A 23,745-nucleotide genomic window follows, 5' to 3' on the forward strand; every position below is an offset into this window, starting at 1 on the left:
AATTCTCATTATTGTAAGAAAACACTCATTTTACCTGGTCAAAAACAGCTCTGTTTTCAGCACGCCGTTTCAGTGCATATGCCTTTAAATTATAATGAGCTTGCTCACTCCGTCTCTCTGTTCTGCGGGCGTTATGGTAAATCACGTGGAGTATTGCCTTGACAACAGTTGAGGATAAATTTTGGAGAGAGAATGGCAGCGGGAGTCTCTGAGGACACATCTGTGCAACCGTATCAGACCCTGAACAAGATGACGGCCACAAAGAAATTCGACAATTAAGGCTCGAACAGGACATTTCTGAATGGTTGGTTAACATAATGTCACTTTGATCTTTCTTTGTATGCAACTTACTGGAAGGGTAACGTTAGAGTTACTTAATGTGATGAACTAATGATGTATTGCATACTCGCATACTAACACAATAACCATAACGCGTTGTTGTTCATTATAATTATAAACGTGGGATTATGATGACAGCTCGCTCAGGGCGGGTCTGTGTTGAAACGCTGCTGTAAATCAACAATCGTGGGAGGGGCGCCATGTGGGTGTGACGTCACGCAAACATTTAAGGAGATGAAAACAAAAATCACTGGATTAAATTTTTATCATTGTATGATGGTTGTTTACAGGCACTGCCAACACACATTTCAGTACAATCAACTTGAAAAAGTGCATGTACCATGATATGACCCCTTTAACATATTAATTTACAGCTTCTTCACACCGCAACCAGAAATAAGGGCACAAACCATAAACACATGACATTTCACAACATGGAAGTCACTGCCAAATCTTGATACAGTTCACACGCACAAAGATAATGCTTGATGAACAACATTGGTGAAATGGCTTCCTTCCCTACAAAATTCACTGTAAGGGAGCCAACTCCACAAATCCTGAAGCACACCCCTCCATATGAAGTTTTTGAAACCTCACGCAACTTCAAAAATCAAGCAAACAGGATGAGAAATTGCAAACTTGGAGAGGTAGAAAATTGACAAGTACAAAGCCATCTATTGTTTTATATCGTGACATACTGTCTGTTAAGAGAACAGTGATGCCTTCAAAGTGATAAGAAGGTGTATAAAAAAGTCAGGCTGTTCAGCAAGCTGTGACAAGAATAATGGTAGCCTACAAATACAGTTTTTTTTAAAAAATGTCTGCATTTCATAACTACCACATGCTAATATGTAATGGCTGCACATATTATTACTGTAATTTATAATTAAGAGTATAGAAACTATTATTTCAATCAAAGAGTTTAGACCAGACCTAGTTCTATATATTTATATAAGTATATGTGCTTATTTAAGATTGTTTTTTTTTTTGTTTTGTTTTTTGTTTTTTGATAAGTCTGGAATGACATTTTATTGGGGCAAGATGTAACATGCATTTTAAATGTTGTATTATTTACGTTTGCTGTTTCAAGAATCGTTTTGTGTTTCATGCTATAATTATTTTAGTGTTAATTTAGCGAAAAGTCTATAATTAGCAGGTTATAGTGTGCCAAGTGTGACAACATGTCCCAACAACGTGTTCAATAGGCTAATTGTATTACTTGGCAGCTTTGTTACTTGTCAAAACTTTGAGCTAACGTGTCTACACAGAAATTGACTTTCAAAACAAACATTCTGAGAGTAAACAAAATGACAACAACTCGCCCCGGTCTCTCCTATTAAGTGTTTTACAAACATATAGAGACAAAAATATGAGCTTACCGTTGCTGTCAACATCTCAACGAAACTGGCAGTTCAAGCATTCTGCGAATGAGAAAGTCTAGCCGCGCATAAATGTCCCTGAATGACACCACACTCACTGACTGAGCCACCCTTCAAACCTACTAATGCGTAAGATAGGCTACTGATGCTAGCAAAAGCGAAACAAAATGTTTACAGTACGCACTTATGTACCGCTGTAATAATCCATACTGCATTGAGCCGAGCAATCCAAGCGCACTGGGCACACTGGGTAGCAGCAGCGGCATCCGATTGGAATGAATCGTTCTTTGGAGTCGAATCTTTTTAAACAATCAATTGAATCGGTTCTCAAAAAGGTTTCAACATTTTTTTCATGAATCGAACTGATTCAGTCCATGAGTGGTTCTCTTGTGAAAAACTCACGGGCTGCGTCCCAAATCATATACTTGAGTAGGTAGCCTACTTATTTAAAATAATTACTTTACGACCGCTAAAACAGTAGGCTATGTTCTATAGCCTATGAGTGTGTGTAGTATGAATTTAACCTGCACTTACTACACTTTCATTATGTGATCAACAGCGTCAGTTGTTTTGCATCCTCTCCAATGGCCTCACGGGCTAGTAAAGTGTCCATTGTATGCAGACTTAAGAATAGTAGGATGACCACTGTAGTAGGTCATCCAGGACCGGGTACTTTTAGCCCAATTTTTGCTAATTTATTCCGATTAGTACTGTGAACTCGTCTCGGCCATACTTATTTTGTCACTGAGGCTGCATCCGAAATCGCATACTTCCCTAATAGGCGAAAAAACGTATGACAAAAGAGGTAGGCTATGTCCGAATTAACAGTACTCATAAATGAGTAGGCAAAAAGGACCCGGACCAATTTCTTCTGCCGAGATTCTCAAGTGTGCATAGGATTTGTGAATGCAATTGAAGCGATGCAACTGACGCTGCAGGTCACATGACAATGACAACATGGCGAATTTAGTATGTCCGGATTACATTATTACACACATTCATAGGCCTACTACTGTATATGGCCTATAGAAAATATTTATTAGCAACCATGAAGTAATTAGCAATTCAAAATAAGTAGGCTACCTACTCAAGAGAGTATAGGTTTAGATTTCGGATGCAGCCATACTGTTTTTCGCCAACTAGTACTGTAGGAAGTAGCCTATGCGATTTCGAATGGAGCCTCAGTCTAATTGAACCGAAAACCGTCTCTTTCTTACGTCTGTCTGGCTAAATTACTGTAGGTAATGAAACATACTAGAAAGTTTTATGTCTATTTTAAGTAAAAAACATACAAAGCTGTTTCACCAGTGATTTAAGCGCAATTTCATTATTGTTAAATGCAAATTATGTGAATTAATTAAAAGCTGAATCATGTTTGCAAAAGACATAATCAATATGAAATTTGCAATATGAAAAAAATCGACTAGTAATAAAAAATAGATGCCTGCTTACCACTCTGAGTGTTAAAGGGGTCGCGTGATGACGAAATAGAATCATTTTGAACTGATTCTTTGAACTGTTCAAAAGAACTGCCTCGAAAACGAGTCCTTCGATCAATATTCATAATTATGCATACTACAACAGACCAAATGCAAACAAGGCGCTAGTTTTCCCTGTCCGGAGTCTGAGATTACATCTCAGTCTTCTCTTTGGTTCACTGGCAATAGTTCAGTCGTCCAATAAAGCATTTACAGTTCCGCTGATGGAGCGATATGAAGGATGACAGCTGCATGCAGACCAGACACCATGCACGGTTATTTTTCTACCTCATTTTCAGGACAGCTTCATTTCTACGAAGTGCAACATCCTCGCTAAAACTAATACTTTTGCATTTTCTTGGTCTGTTCATTATTAACACTGTCGATGCAGAGACCACACGCATTACAATAGAGAACCTGTTCAGCACTGTATTCAAGCACTGGAATAACGAAGGGACTCGAGCTAATACAATAAGTCTTCATGTATGCCTTCCGCAGTGCTGAAAGAAAAATTCATTGATATATGTAAAATATATGAGATTGATATATGTAAAATATATATTTAAGACAGCCAATATTTCCTAACTTGATAAGCAAATCCCCACATAAAGATACAAATTATTTATCGGCGTATAAAAGGACGACCGTGTGTGGTGATACAGTGACAGCGGTGCAGTGTTTACACTCTAATGCAGGTTTACGTGATTCGCTCAAATATTTCCTTACCTTGTCTTTCCCCGACTGTATAAAGCGATGTTTTTGTTATTATTTCATAGTCCCCATCTGATAGCGTGCGTCACGTACACCGACTTCCGCGTTCGGGGTGGAAAAATAGAGCTGAGAAAAGAAAAAAAAAATACCGGAGAGGGCATGCGCGTGCTAATGAATTATACACAGCTGATCCGGTGATGTGGGTTCATTAATTACCCTTATATTTATGTTCAAATATAAGAAATTGAACTTTTTCTGTGTGTGTGCTAGAGCAGGTGATGATGATTCCTTTGTCTTTCTCAGTCCTCTCATTGTCTGAGGATGTTTCCGTGATTTAATTATTAATGGTGCACTGTGAGGGTGTGAGTTCACATTGTTTGTTAGTTTTTTTATGAACAGGATTCAAAGATGCTCCTTTTTTCGTCATTATCATAGCGGTTAACGACTATAATAGTCTTGACTAAAGAGGGATGGGTGTGCTGTGCCCTGCTCCTCCTCGCCTCATCTGGAGAAACAGGTGATCTATGTGTCATGATAGAGGAGAGAACGGCTAAAATCTGTCATGCTTTAAAAGGGTTTACACGTTTTGTGATCAGAGCATGGTCTAAACATGCTTTCTTTGATTCGTTGTTTTGTAATACTTGTTATTTGTACATGCATCACTCTCAGAAAAAAGCTGTCACTGGGGCGGTACCTTTTCAAAACCAATATGCACCCTTTAGGTACAAAAGTCTACCGCCCCAGTGACAGCTTTTGTACCTTTTTTTCTGAGAGTGATAAATAAAGTGGAACAATTTGGCCTCTAGAATTAATGACACGCAGTAAAACGTTTGTGCTTGTGTGTGGATGTGTCATGTAGTGTGTAAAACTCAACCAGTAAAACAAGTTCCTCTTGATATTCTTGTTTTAAAAGATGCATTTTCCTTAAAGGGCTACTGGACTAAGAGAAGCACAAGAAGATCATTTGGAAATGAGATCTGTTTTCTTCTATGGTGGTGTGATACTGTGCTTTAAGGAGGTGATTTCTTCTAAAATTGCACAGAATTATATAATAAATATGTGCAACTAAAAGCTCCTGCACAAATTCCACAGCTTTCACATTTTGCTTTGAGCAACGCCTGTTTCCTTTTATTTAGTGTCGCATAATTCAGCTGAAGAACTGCATGAACCATTCTAACACCATCTGTTTGATGCACAAATGAATCTTTTTTAGTTTAGGACTCAAAGTTGAGGTTATTGCTAAAATTTTAGATTATTAAAAAAAAATATGCCCTTTTCCAAAGACTAAAGTTTCTTTTTGGGCTCTACTAGAATAGGTTTTCTTACTTTAATGTTAAAAAACACATTATTTTCACATATTTTATATTGGTGCAGCACCTCTCCTTCCAGTCTGTCAGTAACGCTCTAGTTCCTGTCTTTATGAAGCCCCTCCTTCTGAAATCACAATGTGCTCTGATTGGTCAGCAGGACCAGTGTGTTGTGAATGGTCAACTGCTTCAAGGGTTTCAGAAATGTCACACCCCTAATCGCAACTCAATCAGGCCTTTGGGCGTGAATTATCTAAATTAGGCATACTGTGGCGTGTACATTCCACATGAAAACTCAAGACTACAATCGAGGCATTTCAGAAACAGTTCAGAAACAGTGCGCACTAACATAGAGAATAACTCCTTTTAGAGTGGACTTTATGCTTTGTAACTTTACAGATCTTTTTCATGCTCAAACAGCCACTTTACACTCTAAAAATTGAAAATGTAAAAAATAATAACAGGACAGCTTTAAGTAGTTCAGAAGTGGTTTAGCTACTCAAGAAACTGTACTCATCTAAATGGGTTCATACTGTAAGTCAAAGTAATAGTACCATAATATAATATAGTACTACTATAATTGTAATATACTCATTCTAGTACATGGAATCCCAAACAACAGTGCGGTTATGAAGCAAATGCAACAAAAACAAACACCTCAATGCACCGTTAAGGCGTGAAAGATACAGTAGATAAAAACACAGCAGAACTCAATACAGTAAAGAAGGAAACACAAGGATATTTTATTAGGCTCATCAACTGACAATTACAGAAAAATGCAAATAACAACATCTGCCTTCTGAGCAGCTTTCTTATACTAAGGTTCAAAAAGGATCGTCATCATGGCAACCAATCAATTGTTCGAATCTTATCATGCCAAGCCCTTACACAGTTGGTTTAGAATGCTACATGGTCAAACTGCATAGTGTAGTGTGTACGGCTTATTGGGCCTATATATATTTCATATTCAAAGAGGTTAAACAGTCTTTTTATAACACGAGTATGCAGTGCTTGGCATTTTCCATGATAAGCAGTGTTCGGTAGAGTGCTACTGGACAGAGGAGTAATGTGTCAGAAATATAAGAAAGTTCTAGTAGGAAACTTACAAAAAACAAACGGCACATAGTTCAAGCAACACCCCTCCAACCCCAATACAGAACCTAATCTCCACAAGAGACATTTTCATTACTAAAGTGCATCTCTGCAAGACTTGTCATGAAAAGTGATTGTTGGTTCTATTTAAAAAAAAGAAACACAGGAAAACATATGCAAATAGATATACATAGTTGTGTATTTTGTATTTTTTGTGTCTCATTATTTTTAAAAGTTTGTAGAAATGTTTTTTAAAAACTATTTACATGCAGGGTTTAGATGATTTTTGTGACGTATGAAGTAATTTACAGACAGCAAACATAGGTGTTTTTTTCCAAGGCAACGGCTAATAAGTGAGCACTGTTTTTCCCTTTAATGTTTATTAAACTACTATATTTTTAAGAAAACGTGGTGATAAAAGCACAGATTGGTGATCAAGGATTTTCACTCTTTTAATAGTTGATGGTTATCATGTCTCTTTTTCTCTCACCCGGGCAGTGCCTTTATATTTTGGGCAGCTTTGGTGCACTTATGATGGGGTTGGTCTCCTGTAGAAAGCGCCGACCTGCGCTTTTGTAGTCGTAGGTGCAGTCGTGGGTCTCTGAGTAGCGGTGCATGGAGCAGAAGATGTTGCCACACCTTAGACAAAAAGAAACATATCTTTATGAGAACTGCAATATTCAGACACCATTCCAACCAATGCTTTTTCTAAGATGTGAGAGAAAATGCACTTCGGTTATTTCCTCCTCAGAGATGAATAAATGGCCCATCCCGGATGTTCATTGATTTTCAGAATGGAACTAAAGCTGTTAGAAATCTACACAGAACAAATCTCATAGAGGGACCAAATGGAATTGTTTCTAAACATCCCACACAAAGATCATGCATCTTTATTTTAGAAGACCATGTATATATATATATGTATATGTACTCTATGTGTGTGTGTATATATATATATAGATAGTTCAGTGCTGTCTATATGTAATCTAGATTACAATAAATAGTATAAATATAAATAAATGAATGAATTGGTAACCGCCCTATAGTGTCTTATTATTATTATAATTGATTTATTGATCAAATAAAAAAATGTAACATGAAAGCGGAGCATTATAATAACACTTAAATTACAAAAAAAATGCCCTGGAAATCAATTTCAATCAAAGGGGGCGAATATAACAACTACGCTGATTTAAGTAAGAACTAATAGAACATTTATGAGAATATTGCTTCAGATTCAGAATAAATTACATTTACACCACAGAAAAAAATACATTTTTCCCCCTCAAGGACAAGCACATAACAAGGCATAATGTCGAGCCCTGATTATGATCGAAACATATTATTATCAGTGTTAATAATAAACAGTTGCTGTCATATATCTGTGGAAACTGCGGAAAAAATGTTTCAGGATTATTTGATGACAAGAAAATTCAAATAAACAGCTTATTTTGTAACAATTTAAGTGCATATATATGTATTTCTATATCCTGTACAGCAGGACAAGTAAGAAGTCAGTCTAAAATGTAATAATTTAAGACTAAACCATAAACTCATAGAGGCCTACCACCAAACTAAATATTGGGGGATGTGTTCCTTTTAGTGTTTATGGTGATTATGGCCCTGCTATGAACAAACAAATCAGTCTGGTTGAAAAGAAAGCCTTTTTAATTTTTATTCAGTTTAGCTGGATTGATTCTATACGGCGCAGGACTGAATAACAAGCACAATTAGTCCTTTGCTAAGATGCATCACTTTGCCTCATTCAAAGCTTTAGGTCAACATAGAGAAACTGAAGTCACAGAATGTGTTATCAGCAATACTGAATGTATGACATTTATGCGAACTACTGTCACCTCTGAACAGAAATAGCTCGGTCTTGTTATTTCAAGTGCAAACGCTCCAAACGAAGTGCATACCTCCGGTTTAGATTGCAGAAACACATTAACTACCCTCTTGAAAAGAAATAAAAAGGGATACTCATACTGAGGGATACGTAGAGAGAATGCACTGTACCTGCATTCATAGCTGGTGGCTAAACCAGTCTTCTTCCCACACAGGAAGCAGTGCTTCGAACTCTTTTTCTTTGTTCCAGTGAGAGCCTTCACCGGGGGCAAGTGATGTGTTGAAGTGCCTAAAACAACATTTCCACATACAATGACAGGAATTGAACAAGAGAGACCATTTCAATGCCTATAAAATATGGATTCAAAGGGGAAAAACTAGCAATGTACCTTCAAAACCTCTCTGTTTATTTCTACACAAGTCACAACTATAAGAATCTACAGACAGACACACATTGTGACAAAATCGTACCAAGCACTGGAGCATGAGATTGGATTTCCAGTCATGTACTTGCTGGTCTATCTATTCTGTTATTTGCCATCACTGTTGCATTTTCGAGCCAGTGACAATCTGAGATGTGACAGAACAGTCAGATGCTCTGAAACACTGGCGGTAAAATGTCAGGGAACATTTCCCAAATGTATAAGCCCCACCTGTTGCAAAACCAAAATGCACAATCACGCAGGAAGTCTCTCTAAGCATCAAACGTCTGAGTGAAGATGTGCATCTATTTTGCGAGTAATTCTGCATGCATGCTTTTGTAAACATGTGATCATGTGAATTTGTATCTATGTGACCGAGTTGTGGTGTTCATTTCCTGTTTCTTGGTTTCAGTCAGCTGTTATGCTCTGCTCTTTATGATGGTAAATATTTAAAAGCCTGACAGTCCATTTCTGGGCTGAATCAGCCTCACAGGAGGCTCCTGACCTCCAGGAAATGATGATTAAAGAGACTGATACTGATATATATATATTATATATATACACTCACCTAAAAGATTATTAGGAACACCACACTAATACTGTGTTTGACCCCCTTTCGCCTTCAGAATTGCCGTAATTTCTACGTGGCATTGATTCCAACAAGGTGCTGAAAGCAGTCTTTAGAAATGTTGGCCCGTATTGATAGGACAGCATCTTGCAGTTGATGTAGATTTGTTGGATGCGCATCCAGAGCACGAATCTCCCATTCCACCACATCCCAAAGATGCTCTATTGGGTTGAGATCTGGTGACTGTGGGGGCCATTTTAGTACAGTGAACTCATTGTCATGTTCAAGGAGCCAATTTGTAATTATTCGAGTTTTGTGACATGGTGCATTATCCTGCTGGAAGTAACCATCAGAGGATGGGTACATGGTGGCCATAAATGGATGGACGTGGCCCAATTGGCACTAAGGGGCCTAAAATGTGCCAAGAGAACATCCCTCACACCATTACACCACCACCACCAGCCTGCACAGTGGTAACAAGGCATGATGAATCAATCTCCTCATTCTGTTTACGCCAAATTCTGACTCTACCATCTGAATGTCTCAACAGAAATCGAGACTCATCAGACCAGGCAACATTTTTCCAGTCTTCAACTGTCCAATTGTGGTGAGCTCTTGCAAATTTTAGCCTCTTTTTCCTATTTGTAGTGGAGATGAGTTGTACCCGGTGGGGTGTTCTGCTGTTGTAGCCCATCCGCCTCAAGGTTGTGTATGTTGTGGCTTCACAAATGCTTTGCTGCATACCTCGGTTGTAACGAGTGGTTATTTCAGTCAAAGTTGCTCTTCTATCAGCTTTAATCAGTCGGCCCATTATCTTCTGACCTGTAGCATCAACAAGGCATTTTCGCCCACAGGACTGCCGCATTCTTAGTAAACCCTAGAAACGGTTGTGCGTGAAGATCCCAGTTACTGAGCAGATTGTGAAACACTCAGACCGGCCCGCCTGGCACCAACAACCATACCACGCTGAAAATCACCTTTCTTTCCCATTCTGACATTCCATTCTTTCTGCTCAAGAAGCATCTTGAAAAGTGACAGTAAAGAATTTACAATGTATATATATATATATATATATATATATATAAAACTTTTTTCAAGATTGAGAATAATAAGAAATGCTTCTTGATCAGAAAATCAGCATATCGGTTGATGAATTCATCTGAGCATATATATATATACACACACATATTATAAATGTCTTTACTGTCACTTTTCTTCTATTTAATGTATCCTGTAAAATCAATCTGAATGAACAGTAGAATGAATTGAACACTCGTACTGAAAGAGGACGGAAGCAGCTATGTGAACTCAGAAGTTTCCCAAGCACGTGACATATGAAGCATGATAATAAATCAGTGGACTGTGGATTTACAAATGGGTTTTACAAGCCTGACAAAGACAGGTGTAAAAATGAAGCAGTGAAGAGTGGAAAAAGTGTAACAAATGTCCAAAGCTTGCCACGAATGCATTACTCTCAACAACAAAAAGTTACAGCAATGTAAGATGGAGTTCTGAATGGTTCGTTTCACATGAACAGCGCACTGTTTAAGTCAACCCACTCACCTAATCTCTTTATTGAACTGGAGAGGCCGCTTGATGAGCTTGACGGCTGCAACGACAAGATTATGTGTGATAAAGCGTTTGTGAGATTGTTGCAGCGCTATTCTCATTAGCTGAAATGTCAAAACTAATGATTCACACTTGTAATCTGTCTTGCATGGTGTACAATGTGCAGCAAGCGTCTTTCGTGACAGGATACGCGCTCTACTAGTAGTACTAATTTGCATGACAGCATTCGCATGTCATTTTTGAGTTAAAGCAAATTAAAATAAAAATTAATTTTACCATAAAATGAATCAAACAAAATTAAAATATAAATAATTTAAATAAAATAATATATGAATAAATTACTAAAACGCTCAGAATTCTTAATTATAAAATATAGCACATCAGTTAATAAATGAGTCACGTTGCAAAATTGCTTGTAACCAATTAAGCCTCTTAATGGGGCTGTTAGATTATGACAAAAACCATACTCTCACTTATTTTGGTCAATATTGTAATTACGATTATTTAACGAGGACAAACAATATTAACACGATATCGATTTATCTAACAATATGATCTGACAAAACCTTATACGATACTAATATCAAATTTTATTTGATATTACAACATCAACATCAGCAGAACAAAAAGGGGGATCTGTAAAAGCAGAAGCCGAAGTCAAGGGTGCAAACTCACCGTGTAGCCAGCTGTTCTCTGTAGGGGCGAGATCCTCCTCAGCAGGTCTTCCTGCAACAGATGGATGTTGGTTGGTAGGGGGGTGGCTTTAGCGCATAACCTGCCCAGAGAATACGGTCCAGCCAAGGCCTCTTGACCTCCACTGCTCGCCAAGGAGGCCAGAAGCTCTGCGTTGCTCACCGTGCCCAATGGCTCTTTAGTTGCTTTATTGGCCATCTTTGTAATATCTCTGGCCTCGCTTTTGGAAATCACCTCTGAGCGTTTGTCGACTTTGAGCCCACATACAGATGTGGTCCGTGAGGGGGAGCCGACCTGAAGCGACGGGCTGTTGCTGGTTCTGAGGAGAGCATGGGTTGGACTGGGCTGCATGGTGGAACCCGTAAACTCAAAGTGCTGCGGTATGTGAGGAGGAGCGAGGGGGTCACCGGCGAAGTGTAGGTCAGGTTGGGGTGCCAGCCTCCAGTTTGAGTTGATGGCTTGGGAAAGAAGAGGAGTTGCGGTGTTGGGTTCCGGCAGAGTTATAGAGTTCAGACCTTGCTCGCACTGAGAGGATATGTCCAGACTCAGGGGCTCAGGAAGATTGAAGGGAACAGCTTTGGGCGGCTCCATTACAGCAGAGTTCTCGGATACCGTTAGTCTGTCACTGTGGAGATCCACCTCATCCTGAACTCCAGGGCTGGACAGAAGAGATACAGGTGGGTACACACAGTCTCGCATGACTTTAGGCCCTCTCATCTCCAGTCTGGACACTTTTGGAGGGAGTCTGATCTTCCTGGGCACTGGATTATCCCATGGTTCCTCAGCCTGAAGCATAAACATGCCTGAAGCTGCAGAGGAAGGATGAGCACGGCTTGAGGAAGTGGGACTTGAGAGGGATGCGAATGGTTGGCGGGATGTGCCAGCAGCAGGGGATGAAACTGCAGGTTGCTGCTGATTTCCGATCGGAGGTAGATGCGTTGACGAGTAGTGGCCTATCTGAGGAAGGACACGAAACATTCGGTGGTGTCGGGCAGAGCCAAACGAACCGCTGCAGGGCCGCGGACCCACTGGAGGTCTGACTTTTAATTTAGCAGTCTTCTTGGGCTGAGAAAGACACAAGAAAACTAATCACACACATATGCAAAAGAAGGGACATAAGCAGAGAAGATCTGATATGCATTACATTAAAGCTACACTGTGTAACTCTTTTAGTTTATTCTTAGCTAAAAACACTTAGTTCTTTCAAAAATAAATGTGCTCATTAATGTATATTTACTTTACTTTCAAGTAATAAAATATTCTTGTGAGTGTATAATATGCTATTGAAAATACATACGGGTAAGGGGTTCTAATGTCGGTCGCCATGTTGCCCCTCCACCTTGAAAATACATTAGCCAAAGAGGGACATACCCGTTAATTCAAGCTTCGGCTTTCGCGTTTACGTTTGAGTTAACGCTCATGGACGAGGTCGAACTGGAAGCCATGTTAATCTTGGCCTACATTGGCCACCGTAGAAGTTATCAGAATTGAGAGGAACAGAAACTAATATTCCATGGATGATATACCTTTTCACCGCTAGCTGGGGGTAAAAATCACACAGTGTATCTTTAAGATATGACCAAAATCTTCTATAGCGAAATGAGCCACTGTAAAAATATATCACATTTAAAAAAAAACAATTCCAAGCAATTTAATGAGCAAATTCACAATGCATCATTAAAATTTCAGATAAGCCTATAATAAAGTATTAGTTCTGGTCAAAAAACAGTGGCAAATATTAAATGTATAGTATTTATACTTTTGTCTAAATAAATGCAGCACAACATTATAATGTAGTTTGAAAATGCATGTTCATTTTTGAGATTTGCTAAAGATTACATTTGAGAGTGTTAATAAATTATTAGTGTTATGATAGCAAAGGTAATTTCAATGTAGTGGCATGAGCATGCACATTTAAATATACAATACCCATAATAAAAACTGGAATATTGACTGATAACCAAAATGGTACAAATATATTGAGCGCCCCTAAAAATAGTTCATCAATAGTTCATATTTTCTTCTTTAATGATGATTTTTATCAAACTTGTATATTTAAGTTCAGTAATTTCACTTAAATAACAATTAATAGGTAATTATCATTGCCATTTAAGTGAAATTACTGAACTTAAATATACAAGTTTGATAAAAATTATCATTAAAGAAGAAAATTTCAAATGGCATTTAGAGGCTTTTGCATCTGAACTCTTCATATCATTTAAATAGCTTTACAAAAGACTCAAAACTGTACAAAATCATGTTAATTAACATTCATTTTACAATAAATTAAACAAATAAAATGATTACAATTAATATTAGTTTATTTATAAAATATTGATAAATTATTGTTAAAATGGTTAGATCTGAATTATGTTTGTACACACATTTAGTCATATTGTAAAATCAAATGTAGCACATTAGTTGAATCCAAACCAAAGTGTCAAGTTGCGATATTGCTTGTAATTGTAACCAATTAAACAGAGCTTCATGTTACACCTCATCATAATACATTAAAACATTACTGTTGACAGGTGCAATGCATGCAGTACATAAAAATGCAAACTACAAGTGTAAGCAATAACAGCAAAGGTTTCCTAGACAAATATCTGCGACCAAGACATGTCTACTGACAACTATGCATACTTGAGTGTGAACAATTAACTTCATATGCCAATCTGCTGAGCTTGTGGTTCTAACTGCACCAGTTAATCAGACACAGCGGATGGGCGGCACTCCCTCAAGCCAGCTGGAGAACTGCACGCACTTCCATACTGCTCCACTGACAAATCTAATCAGATGTGTTTGACTGTAAGAAGGTTCATGCACTTGAGGAGAAAAAAGATATTGCTAGAATATGTGGAGGAGGAAAAAAGAAAGATGAATAGCACTTCTAGTCCGCCTATTTTGTTACCTTTTTGTTAAGGTTCATATTCTCCATCTTGGCCTTGAGCAGCTTCATCTTGCTCATTGTGATGGAGTTCTCCAGAGTCTGCTGTTCTGAAGATGCACTCTCTAATTCTTCCTCCTCCTCCGTGTACACATTGTGTACCGATGCACCGCTGAAACAACCACATACAAGGAGGAACTCTTAGATTTGAGATTTGCTAAAGATTACAGTTAAAGAACTCCTATTATGCTATTTTAAAGGTTCATTATTTTGTTTCTTCTATGTCTTCTACAATAGGTTTACATTGCAAAGGCATTTTCTTATTATATACATTGTACATGACCTTATTTCTCAAAGAGTCTGGTTCTGTGTCTCTAAACCCCTTCTTTCCGTGAGCTTACTCTACTCTGATTGGTCAGATGGCCCAGTCTGATATGATTGGTCTATGATATGGAACTCCTTTAATTATATTGGAATTTCAGCTGCGGAGGCTTCCTCGGCACTTGTTAATTTTGTAACAGAAAGTGAGACTGGAATTACTAAATTGATTCAAATAACTTTATTTGTTTTGCACTTTATTCTTCAAAACTTTGCAGACCTTTTACATTCACAAACAGCTATATTACACACTGCATGAAGGGTAATATTTGAAAAAGGGGCACTTTAAATTATTAATTTGAGAAAATATTTTTGGAAGTCCATTTGGTGATTCTAATTATGCAGACTTAACCGATTGTGAAGTTTGCCAGTAAATGCTGACGCATGTCTTCATTAGTAAACACATTAGTATGACACAGGAAAACTGTAGTTCTGAAACATCTGCTTTCATCTAAAAAAAGGGAACCAGGGTGCAGTTTGTTCCTCTTGGTAAGTAACTTCTCTTCTTTTGAACTGACCTCAATGGTTCAGACACAGGTGTGAGCGTTCCATCTCCCCTATCCACCACTCGGAAGAAATTGAGCTGATCTCCCTCACGGTACACCAGGAAGGTGACCTGTTTATTAGGCAGAGACTTTTCCCACATCTCCTCTCTCCCTGCATCAAGGCAGTCAGCGATATCCCTCGCCGAGTCATCTGTCACTGTCACTGCAGGTAACGAGAAGAAACAGGATGCAGGTCATACTAATCAATATCCGATTGTTAACTAACTCTGTGCCTGCACACCTCCTGGAATGGTAATGAGCAGCTTTTGTTTTTGACCTTAAAACCATTGCATAGTGGCACATAGGAGGGATTAGAAAGTTGCAACAAACCCAGCTTTCACAGAACTGTTGCAGTAGCACTAGTCAAGACTTTCCAAAGCCAATCATAAACTATTTCAGTGGTTATCTCAATAAATACTCATGTGATTTGAGTTAGTACTTTTTATTTTAGCATCTTAGGAAAACAGTTCTGAATAGCGATTGCAAACACATTAACTTGAGTGTTGAATAGACTGTAATATATTTGTAGTATTTGTGTACTCTTTAAATCCTGACATCCAAAAAAAATAGTTAAAAGAAAAAACAGAAAAGAGAATAGAAGATTAGAAAACTGAAAAATCAAATCAAACTATATATGTGTGTGTGTGTGTGTGTGTGTGTGTGTATACAAAAACATTTTATTAGATTAAACATATTAAATAGTATTTTTACCATAATTTATTTATCAGGTTTTTATTATCTTTTTTGTGAAAAAATATGTTTCAATGCATCTTTGAAGCAACTTTTTTGTTTATAAAGGAAAGTTTTTTTCTTTTTCTTTGTGGTACAGTTTCAGTGCCAACAAAGGATATATATATATATATATATATATATATATATATATATGGCTACTATATATACACTATATAAATAAATATAGTATTTATATATATGGAATATAAATAAAGAATATTGTAACAGGAAGGTAGACATTTTGGAAATTATATTATGTTGGAATTAAATTTTAAAAAATCCATTGGAAATAACTATTTTTTAAGATAATGATCATATGTGAACAATTCATCGAAGCATGTGTTTGATTATTTTTTTTTTTAATCTAATGAAAAACTACACACTTCTCTCTCATTTAGTCAGTTTAAACCCCACTGCTTTCTGAAAATCGACTGGAAGTTTGCATTCACATCATCATCTGTCGTCATCCAATCAACAACTGATGAACAGAACCAAGTACCGCTCAACATTTTTTTTTTTCATTTCTCGGACTCGGATGTACGTCACAATACGGAAAAAATTATCTGAAACTACTCCCGTTACATTGCAACTCTTAAAAGTCCTTCTACTTCCTAAAGGTCATAAATAACCCACCAGGGGGTACAGAGTTTTCTGAGGAAGGTATTGATCATGTTAATGATGCAGAAGCCTTAGAAAGCAATGATTCAAATATGATACATACAGCTTTATAGATTTGAGTGAACCAGAGCAGATTTATGATATTTTCACAGAGTTCAATGTTATTAAACTCAAATATATGCAAATCTGGGGTTTTCGAAAGCACAAGTGTGAAATCACTCATGATGAGTAACTAACCCAGGGTAAATTACTATAAAAAGTGTGAAAACCAGGAATCAGGATTACATTAACCTGGGGTTCAGAACGACAGGGTTAACACACTTTCAACAGTGAAAATCGCAGTCGGTGGTGGGAACGCACCTCGTCTGGTGTTTACAGGCCCTCCCCTCATGGCGAGCACCAGCTTCAGAGTGCAGCCCTCTGTGATGCTGAAAACACAAGCATAGGAAAACTCAGAGCATCCAGTAGCATAACAAACCAAAACCGCTACGGCTCTGCCTTTATAAATATTTGCTTCACTTAACATTTGAAGCACAATGAGTGCCATCCAGTCACACAATATCTTTCCAGAAAGCCTCCATGTGGAAAATTAACTGAGAAGAATTCTTGACAAATCAACCATCTGTGACCTCCAGACTGAGCCAGTGTGCTCTTGAGAGAAGTGGCTGCATTTAAAGGAATAGCTCACCCAAAAATGCAAATACTGTCATTATTTACTCACCTTCATGTTTTTCCAAACCCTTTCATATGGTTTGATTTCTTTTATGGAACATAAAAAGGATAAGATACGAGAGCCATGGCGGAGAGGTTTAAAACTTAAACATCACTATCTTCCTCACACAAAGTTATCGTATGGCTTCAGAAGACGTCGAATATAGAGCATGAGTCATATGGACTACTTTTATGATACCTTTTTGCTGCCTGGATCAAAATGCTTTAATTTCACAGATACAAATTCACTTTTCAAAATGCACTTTGCCAGATTCAGTGGAACATGCGGTAGTTGAGCTTACTTATCGTAATATAACATCTTGGATCCTGTTTTGTAAAGCTGGATAACTCACCTGTAATCATGTAAGCAGTATTCATCTTCAAGCTCCATACCATTCCAAATCAAATGCTGCTGAGAGACCGGGATGCCTGAGACCAAACAGATGTCGTAAGAGAAGTATGTATAGACAGCTTTTTACAAAGCAAACTATAATAAACATTCAACAAGCAATTACGGCATCTAACATCTGACAAAAGAACAAACAAAAAAGGTCAAAAAAAGAACAGGAGCACGAGGGGAACATGACGCAGTTAATGGTTGACCAAAAGGAATGTGTCTCTGAACTGCAATCATTTGAGGGAAATGGAGTACAGATAAGGCACAGAAAATAAAATATGGCCATTGAAATCTTATGTGTAGTATAAATCAATGTCCGGTGGCATTCAGACATTTCCCACCCTTGACTTCACACAAACATTTTTTTCTTTTCTTTTTTAGACAGGCTGAGATTTGAAGGATAACTAAAAGATGTCCTTTCAATTCGATACAGAGGCTTTTTGTTAAGGTATCATAGGAGTATAATAGTGGGCATATAGTATGAAACCACTATTTCTGCACTTTATGTTGCTTTTTGTCCTTTTTAGAGCTTGACAGCTTCCATCCCTTCGATTCCTTTCCAATTGGAAAGAGAAATTTAGAAGAACATTAGGATATATTACCTTTCAGTACAGGGTCATCTTTTCCCTTTGAGATTCACACAATGTAAACAAACGTTCAAACGTTTGGGGTCAGTAAGATTTATTTTATGTTTCTGAAAGAAGTCTCATACTCACCAAGGCTGCATTTAATTGATCAAAAATACAGTAAAAACTTTCTATTATTATATATATTAAAAAGTAATTTATTCCTGTTATGTCAAAGCTGATTTTTCAACAGCTATTACTCCAGTCTTCGATGTCACATGATCTTTCAGAAAGTTCAAAAATAACTTTTATTAATTTAAATAAAAATATCTCTCTCTCTCTAAAAAAAAAGGCTTACTGACCCCAAACGTTTGAACAGTGCTGTATGTTTTAAGGATCAGACAAAATGAGAAGTATGCTTCCGAGGACATTTAACCAATTGTGATTATTAATATAATTGTGTGGAATGACTAAATGTTATTTTGCTTAAAAAAAAATGTTTATTAATTATGGGGAATCTTATGGAAATGTTGATATAACTATTTAGTTCAATTGTTTTCTAACCAGAGGTTTGAGTCATCACACATCTGACCAAATTAACCAAGGAACATTTAAGTGTGTATACTGGAACAAATGAATCAATCCAAAATAATTATGCAAAAGCAATGGGGCAGGGTGACTCAGACAGCAGCAGAACAAATACGACTCAGATCTGCCCCCCTGTGTACACAAAATAACCAACAATCATGTCACCTCCAGCAAATATCACAGTGCTCAGGAAATAAAAAACACAAGACAGCACCTTAAACACCTTAAATTGCTTTACAACAAGCTTTTTTCAAGGTCATTATTGCCTTTCATTCCTATGACCGTGAACGCAAATGTTGCACCTGGACATGAAGATAAGCTTCATGTACCACTTACAATTTTTCAGACTTTTGCACTGGCCTGTGATTAAGTGAATAGATGTGTCCATCGAGAGTAAAGTGCAATAAGACACCAGAACGCACCCATGCAACACAAAACTGGTATCCATTGCCAGAAGGGGTAGTTTTCTAGACAGGACTGTGACTGTCAGAGTGGTTAGTGTGTGTGTGCGGCCTGCCCACTGTTTAGAGACATGCCTAGTCATGCTTTTTAAACTATACACAACCTCCATGTGTCTAATCTTAATCAGAAGTTTGAAAAAACACTTCATATTAAAATCTGGATTTCCTCAACAAACCCGTCACAGATACTTCTTTTCGAAACTGGACTTATGGACGCTTGTTTCCGGTAAAGGTAAATTGGGACTATTATTTTTTCACAATTCTGACTTTTTTTCTCACAATTGGGAGTTTTTATTTCACAATTCTCACCCTTTTTCTGAGAATTGCAATATAAACTCGCAATTGTGATTTAGTCAGAATTGCAAGATACATATTTAGTCAATTCTGAGACAAAAGTTAGAAAAAATTGTGCAATAAATAAATAAAATAATCTGAATTGAGATACAAATTTGCACTTCTGAGAGAGAAAAAAAAAAATCAGAACTGCAAGATATAAATTCGCAATTACGAGTTAAAAATTCAGAATTACGAGATAAAATTCGTAATTGCAATTTATAAAGTCCAAATTACAAGATATTTCGCAATTCTGAGAAAAAAAAGGTCACAATTGTGAGATATAAAGATTTTTAATAAAATATTTGTGATGGAAACAAGCTTCTATAGAGCTGATCCCTGGAAGGAGACACAGGGCAGTCATTTTTGCTCCAGATGCAAAGCAGAGTGAATCCAAAATTAGCCATAAAAGAAGCAAATAGCAGAACTAAAACTAGGCCATTCCTCACCTGTAATCTACAGGGCTGATAAACTCATCTTTAATAAAGCTATCTCTTGCAGGGGAGAGCAGACCTGGTGAAATGAGTGTTGTCTAACATATCAAACCCATCTCCATCTCAACTTAAGACTGGTTTAAATAGCCACTTATGTATATACAAAGCAGTGGTCTATGGCAATGTCCAATCTGGGTATTCAACTAATGTTTTTCTGTCTCATTGATTTCAAAATTACAAGTCAACAAGGTGAGATAACTGAAATAAATTAAGCACTCTCAGTCCTAAATTTTAAGCTCACGCACAAGTCTAGCTGTGCCCCCAAAACAAATAAAAGCTCTTTATTCAAGGAATGCTAACATTTCCTGTTCTCACAAAGCTGTTTTCAACCATGCCACGCAATGCTTTATAGAAGCAGCAACTTTAGTTACTGAGTAATAACAATGGCAGCATTTTTTTAAAATTAAACTGTTGACATGTTTCATCTGTAACTGCCTGGGCGGATCACAAATGCAATTACGGAGTGTGCCAGTTGTTAGAAAAACGACTCAATTTCTTCTGAAGCTCTAAATCAGAATGAAAAAAAAAATCAGACCAGGACTACTTGTATAAATCCTGTCTTCAAAACTACTATTTATTGTCTAGTTGTTCTAAATCATTATCCAATCAGCACAGGCTAAGGTGCATTTCTTATTACAATGCATACATTTTTCCCTTTAACTTAACATAGATGAGGATTGTGATGGATAAAGATTCAGAAAAATGGAGTGTGTGGTTATATTGTAATAGAATAACCGAAACTTTTGAAGTCATTAGAATTAGAAAACCTACAAAAATATGAAATGAACACACCTTTTTTAATTGCTGGTCAAACCAAGACTATATCACTCAAAAGTTTAGGGGGTCAATAAGATTTTTTTTTATTAATACTTGCAGCAAGCATGCATTAAATTGATCAAAAGTAACAGTAAAAACATTTATAATGTTATAAAAAAATCTGTTTCAAATACTATTCTTTTGCACTTTCAATTCATGAAAGAATCCTAAAAAAGTGTCACTTTTTCCACAGATAATTAAGCAGCACAACTGTCTTCAACATTGATAATAATAATAAATGTTTCTTGAGCATCAAATCAGTATATTAGAATGATTTCCGAAGGATCGAGTGATGAAAGGTCATGTAGCGTCACCAATACATTTTCTTTTTTCAAAGCTGAAATATTTTACACAATCCCTCATTACAGGGATAGTTCACCCAAAAATATATATTTTGTCATTTAACTACCCTCAATTTGTTCCAAACCCGTATGAATTTGTTTCTTCTTCTGAAAAAAAAAAAAAAAAAAAAGTAACCAAAAAATGTATGGACCCCATTGACATCCATATTATGGAGAAAACGATTTTTAGGCGAATTATTTCTTTAAAAATGAGCTCATAAATCAGCATGTACTGTATATGGTACTAATTATTTAGGAGTAATAAAATTGCAGTTTGAAACAGTATAGTAGGTCACATTAAAGCACCAAGTATAGAAAACATGCTAACGTCATGAGGTGTCCAATCAAGTGTCTACATCAAATCATCGTGCCGTGTAATGAATCAAGAGAAGACACGTACCTTCCAGTCTTTGAATCTTGGCCTTGACGGAGACGACCTGTTCAAATGGAGAGACACGTAGCTGAAAGCAAGTCCCTGTCAAAGTCTCAATGAACAGCTCCATGGTCTCGCTGAAGGGCAGCTTGTAGTGCACTACGCCTACATTGTCATCATTGAAAAACGGTGGGTTTCTCTTGTCAGTCATTACTGCAAAGGACAGGGCTCAGGATGAGACAATAATGAACCCAGCCCAAAGTGGAGGAGTGAAGGCGGAGAGGCTGCTTCTGACACAGCAGGAACACATCATGCATGGAGCTTAGGGCTGTGGAGAATCACAATATCTATATTAGTATACAAAGAACATAACTTGGTGTTCTGGTGTGTATACCTACATACATACACACATATAGTACTGGTCAAAAGTTTGGAGTTTTTAATGTTTTTGAAATATGTCTATTATGCTTATCAAGCCTGCATTTATTTGATCAAAAATACAGAAAAAAACCTAATGTAGTGAAATTAAATTACTACAATTTAAAATAATGTTTTTCTATTTTAATATACTTTAAAATAGAATTTATTTCCATGATATAAAGCTGAATTTTCATCAGTTTTTACTCAATTATTATTATATTTGATAAAAAGTTAAAACAGCATTTATTAAAAAATTTAACACATCTTTGCTGAATAAAAGTGTTAATTCCTTTCAAAAAAAGAAGAAAAAATTGCTAAGCCCAAACTTTTGAATGGTACTTTATATAGTTACAAAATGTTTTTACTTTCAATAAATGCTGTTTTTTTGTTGTTGTTGTTGTTGTTGTTGTTTTTACTTTTTATTCATCAAAGTATCTTGAAAAAAGTTTTACAGGTTCTAAAAAATATTAAGAACAACTGTTTCCAACATTGCTAATAAATCAGCATATTAGAACGATTTCTAAAGGATCAAATGACATTGAAGACTGGAGTAATGATGCTGAAAATTCAGCTTTGCATCACAGAAATAAATTATATCTTAAAGTACATTAAAAAAAACAGCATTTTAAATTGTAATAATATTTCACAATATTACTGTTTCTCTGTATTTATTTATTTATCAAATAAATGCAGCCTTAATGTGCATGAGACTTCTTATATAAACACACATATATATTTGTATATATGCCGATCCATCTATAGCACTGAATACTGAACAAGCAATTTATGCCTATTTACTTCTGTTGAACAATGGTTGTTATGAATGTATAATTACTCTAAACAACACAAAAGTGCCTTTAAAGCTACAAATTGTATTTTTCCTAAGTATTTTCGTCATGAGTCGACTAATAAATGAAGCAAGTTATCCAAATGTCCAGTCGAGTAGCTCGGTTTTTTTACTTCAGATAGTCGCTTCGTACATCTAATTGCCATCTTACCTTGACAGCATCATCATCAGCAGAGATCTGTAGGGAAGGACAGCTGGATCAGAGTCCCAGCCACAACACACGCCAAAAGCTAGGTAGTTACCTCTAAAGGTAAACGATATCGAGTCTCCAGTCTTTGAACTGATATCCGACAGAAACTTTCAATAAAAGGTGCTTTAATTCTGTTTTAGTGGCTAGCTGGTTTTAGCAAAGCAGCACAGTCAGCCCAGCTAACTACTCGGGGATGCCGTTGATGCTTAGCTACCAATTCCTCCTCCACCTTTGCCGTTTCTTAACGTCAAAAAGATTCCTTATCTTTTTCGAGAAATGAACAATTGCTTTTGTTCCGATGTTATGAGGCTCAAAGGCCCCATTAAATAATACAAAAAAAAACTGAAAAGGAGGCAGCCTATTGTGATGTTCTTGATTGACAATGAGGAGAACGAATGACATTAGCCGTTGTAGAAAAAAGAGAGTCACCCATCCAATGGTAACGCAGAGTGGGCGGGACCATTCTCGAGACTCCCCTTTCCATCTCCCGGATGTTACCCTGGTCACCCTGGCAGCGTCAAACAACAATTTGTGACTCTGGGTCCATTTTCAATGTATAACATTAGAATCTTTAAAGATTTTAAATTAAGAAAAAAGTGTTTGGTTCTCTACAAATGTGTTTGAATTCCAGCACTCACACTCAAG

The 23,745-nt window shown here is 36.8% G+C and overlaps 2 protein-coding genes across 4 annotated transcripts in view; both read right to left on the bottom strand.

Annotated features, from left to right (window-relative positions):
- Nucleotides 1–4,071, bottom strand: part of marchf8 (membrane-associated ring finger (C3HC4) 8) — a 111,829-nt gene extending 107,758 nt beyond the window's left edge. Inside the window, exon 1 of one of the 2 annotated variants that reach the window (XM_089116853.1) lies at nucleotides 3,923–4,071. The gene's annotated coding sequence lies outside the window, so the exon portion shown is untranslated. The remainder of the gene's footprint in view (nucleotides 1–3,922) is intronic. The other variant, XM_089116852.1, reaches the window with a different exon arrangement.
- A 2,578-nt stretch (nucleotides 4,072–6,649) lies between these two features.
- Nucleotides 6,650–23,465, bottom strand: zfand4 (zinc finger, AN1-type domain 4). Of its 2 annotated transcripts, none has more exons than XM_039671695.2 (10): nucleotides 23,062–23,465; nucleotides 21,671–21,971; nucleotides 17,628–17,703; nucleotides 16,924–16,991; nucleotides 15,187–15,376; nucleotides 14,315–14,462; nucleotides 11,386–12,468; nucleotides 10,705–10,750; nucleotides 8,323–8,440; nucleotides 6,650–6,945 (listed from the first exon to the last, which is right to left on the bottom strand). In XM_039671695.2, exons 2-10 carry the CDS (start codon nucleotides 21,852–21,854, stop codon nucleotides 6,810–6,812), a joined length of 2,049 nt encoding a protein of 682 aa, XP_039527629.2. In that variant the 5' UTR covers nucleotides 21,855–21,971; nucleotides 23,062–23,465; the 3' UTR covers nucleotides 6,650–6,809. The 2 variants fall into 2 exon arrangements, with proteins under 2 accessions (XP_039527629.2, XP_088972982.1); XM_089116856.1 differs by having other exon boundaries at nucleotides 23,315–23,442.
- Between the last annotated feature and the right edge of the window lie 280 nt (nucleotides 23,466–23,745).

This window comes from Pimephales promelas, chromosome 11 (assembly GCF_988280905.1).
Source record: "Pimephales promelas chromosome 11, fPimPro1.hap1.1, whole genome shotgun sequence".
Classification (NCBI taxonomy): Eukaryota; Metazoa; Chordata; class Actinopteri; order Cypriniformes; family Leuciscidae; genus Pimephales; species Pimephales promelas.

Bases quoted from the DNA above. Each gene is read 5' to 3' on its own strand.
- zfand4 (XM_039671695.2), bottom strand. From the start codon at position 21,854: ATGACTGACAAGAGAAACCCACCGTTTTTCAATGATGACAATGTAGGC. The intron at 14,463-15,186 runs GTCAGTTCAAAA...TGGTTGTTTCAG, and splicing joins CCTGTGTCTGAACCATTGAG to CGGTGCATCGGTACACAATG. The intron at 10,751-11,385 runs GTGAGTTTGCAC...TTGTCGTTGCAG, and splicing joins AGAGAACAGCTGGCTACACG to CCGTCAAGCTCATCAAGCGG.